General features: G+C 63.1%; 1 protein-coding gene across 1 annotated transcript in view; it reads right to left on the reverse strand.

Annotated features, from left to right (window-relative positions):
• The window catches only part of CDK2AP1 (cyclin dependent kinase 2 associated protein 1), a 5764-nt gene extending 3844 nt beyond the window's left edge, over window positions 1–1920 (reverse strand). Inside the window, exons 1-2 of the mRNA XM_023763154.1 lie at window positions 1406–1920; window positions 210–498 (exon numbers count right to left, since the gene is read on the reverse strand). Of these exons, the coding sequence (XP_023618922.1) occupies window positions 210–498; window positions 1406–1617 (501 nt within the window). The 5' untranslated portion in view covers window positions 1618–1920. The remainder of the gene's footprint in view (window positions 1–209; window positions 499–1405) is intronic.
• Window positions 1921–2319: the final 399 nt, after the last annotated feature.

Below are 2319 nucleotides of genomic sequence, written 5' to 3' on the forward strand. Positions count from 1 at the left end.
CCATCTCCTCTTTCATCTCCATCTCATCCTCCTCCATCTTCCATCTCCTCCTCCTGCTCCATCTCCTCCTCCTCTTCCATCTCCATCTCACCCTCCTCCATCTCCTCTTGCTCCTCCTCCTCCTCCTGCTCCATCTCCTATCCTCCTCCACTTCCACCTCCTCCTCCCCAGTGGCACCAGGACCGGCCTTCCCTCCTGGAGGCCCTCGCCTGCTCCTCCCTCCTTCTCTGCTGCCTCTGCTGCTTAGTCTCGAGGTCCTTCCTCTTCTCCTGGTCCAGGTCCTCAGCCTCCTGCCGGCGCCTCCTTGTGGCCCCGCACTCCTCCTTCCGCTGCTCCCGCCACCGCCTCATGGCCAGGGCGTTGCGCTGCCTCTCCAGGCTGCGCTTCAGCCCATCCTCCCGCCGCCGCCGCTTCTTCAGGCGGTCCCTTTCCCGGGCCCGGGCCCGCTTCTCCTCCTGGGACAGGATGGCCTGGCGGGGCATGGCCGGGGAGCCACCACTCACCCCCAAGGACAGTGTCCGTGGCGACCTCAGAATGTGGAGTTCCGGCCACGAGAGAGAACCTTGCAGCTGGCAACCGTGGGTCCCTCCACAGGCCGCGTCTCCCTGGCAGGTGCCACGGAGGCTGAAGTGGCTGCCTCCACTATGCTCCGACCACCCCAGGAATCCCCACTTGACAGTGAGAAAACTAGGTCTCGGCGAGATTGCCAGGTGGGGTCCTGTTTTCAGAAGTGGCAGAACCAGAGCCCGGCCGGCATGGCTCAGTGGTTGAGCATCGACCCATGAACCAGGTCCGGGTTCAATTCCAGGTCAGGGCACATGCCCGGGTTGCGGGCTTGATCCCCAGTTATGGGGCGTGCAGGAGGCAGCCAATCAATGATTCTCTCTCATCATTGATGTTTCTTTCCTTCTCCCTTCCTCTCTGAAATCAATAAAATTATATGTGTTTTTAAAAAGAAGTGGCAGAACCAGGTGTAAACCCAAGTAGCCTCACTCAGGGGCCACCAGCTCCTCACTACATGCATCCTCTTTGCTGGGGCTGCGACCTTGTGCGGGGGGGAGTGGGAACCGGACCCCGCCCCTCTGTTCCGGGTCAGACCCAGAGTCAGGTCAGTTCTTCTTCCCCAGGCATCAGGCACAAGACCCACCAGGGACATACAAGGGGTGGTGGCCCCCCCTCAACAGAACCGCAGCCCCCAGGACTTCCATCTTTCCCTGAGCTCCCCATCGCCCATCCCAGCTCAGTGTCCCCATGAAACACCCTGCCACCCTCTGAGATGCTGCAGGTCCTGAACGTGAGTCCAGCCGGGTCTTGGACCTGAGGAAGCTCGGATCACTTCCATCCATCATTTCTACTCCTTCGTGTCTCTCCCACCGAGTCCCCGGCCCCTCCCGCTGCGCATCACCCCTGCCGCCATACCTGCGTGTAGCCTAGAGAAGGTGGTCCGTAGTCGCTCAGCAGCTGGCGGTACTGGGAGGACGTCGCCATGCTGGTGGAAGGCGGGTGGACGCTCCCAGCTGGGGGGAGGAGAGAGCAATCAGGAATCCCGTAGCCGTGACCAGCCGTCCCCGAGGCGAGGATTCGGGGCCTGCCACAGCCCCCCTGCCCGGGACCCATGCCATCAACAGTGGCCTATCATCTCCGCAGGACAGAGAACCCGGCTCCTGTCCTCTGGCTTGGCCTTGGCCGACCCCTGGCCTCGACGACTGATCGTAAAATGTAACTAGCAGGCCACTGGGCTTCGCACCCACCGCAGCAGCAGACACACTCCTGTGGTCCGTGACCTCCTTCCCATCCCAGCAGTCGGCTGTGGTACCCACGATGACAGGGGCTGCTCCGCTCAGCCTAACCCTCGCCAGTCTCCCTGTTCCCCAGGGGCCGGTCACCGAGAGCCACACCACGGCCACAACGGCCCCTGCAACCGAGCTGGTCCTCCCCACACCCCACCCCCCCCCGGGCTGCAACATCCCATGGGCCCAAACCTGTGCGGACCACGTGGGGAGGGAGACGGGGCGGGGTTTGGATCTGAGCCCATCCCTGGGTGCCCGGGACACAAAGTCAGGAATCCGGAGTAAACCACGGCCTGTGTGTCCTCAGACAAGCCCTCACCCTCTGAGCCCGTCACCCGCTCCCCAAAGAGGGGGCAGGACTCTTGAGAGTCCGAGTCTACGCCCAGATGACTTGCACCCAAAGAAGGGAGGGGTGGCCCCACTCATGGACTGCAATTCTCGGAGACACTGTCCCCCGGCAGCCGGGGACCATGTGGGGCCAGGGCCCGGCGCAGAAAGGGCGTCTTCTGATCGGGGTGGACCGGCGGCG

This window comes from Myotis lucifugus, unplaced genomic scaffold (assembly GCF_000147115.1).
Source record: "Myotis lucifugus unplaced genomic scaffold, Myoluc2.0 scaffold_276, whole genome shotgun sequence".
NCBI classification, from domain to species: Eukaryota; Metazoa; Chordata; class Mammalia; order Chiroptera; family Vespertilionidae; genus Myotis; species Myotis lucifugus.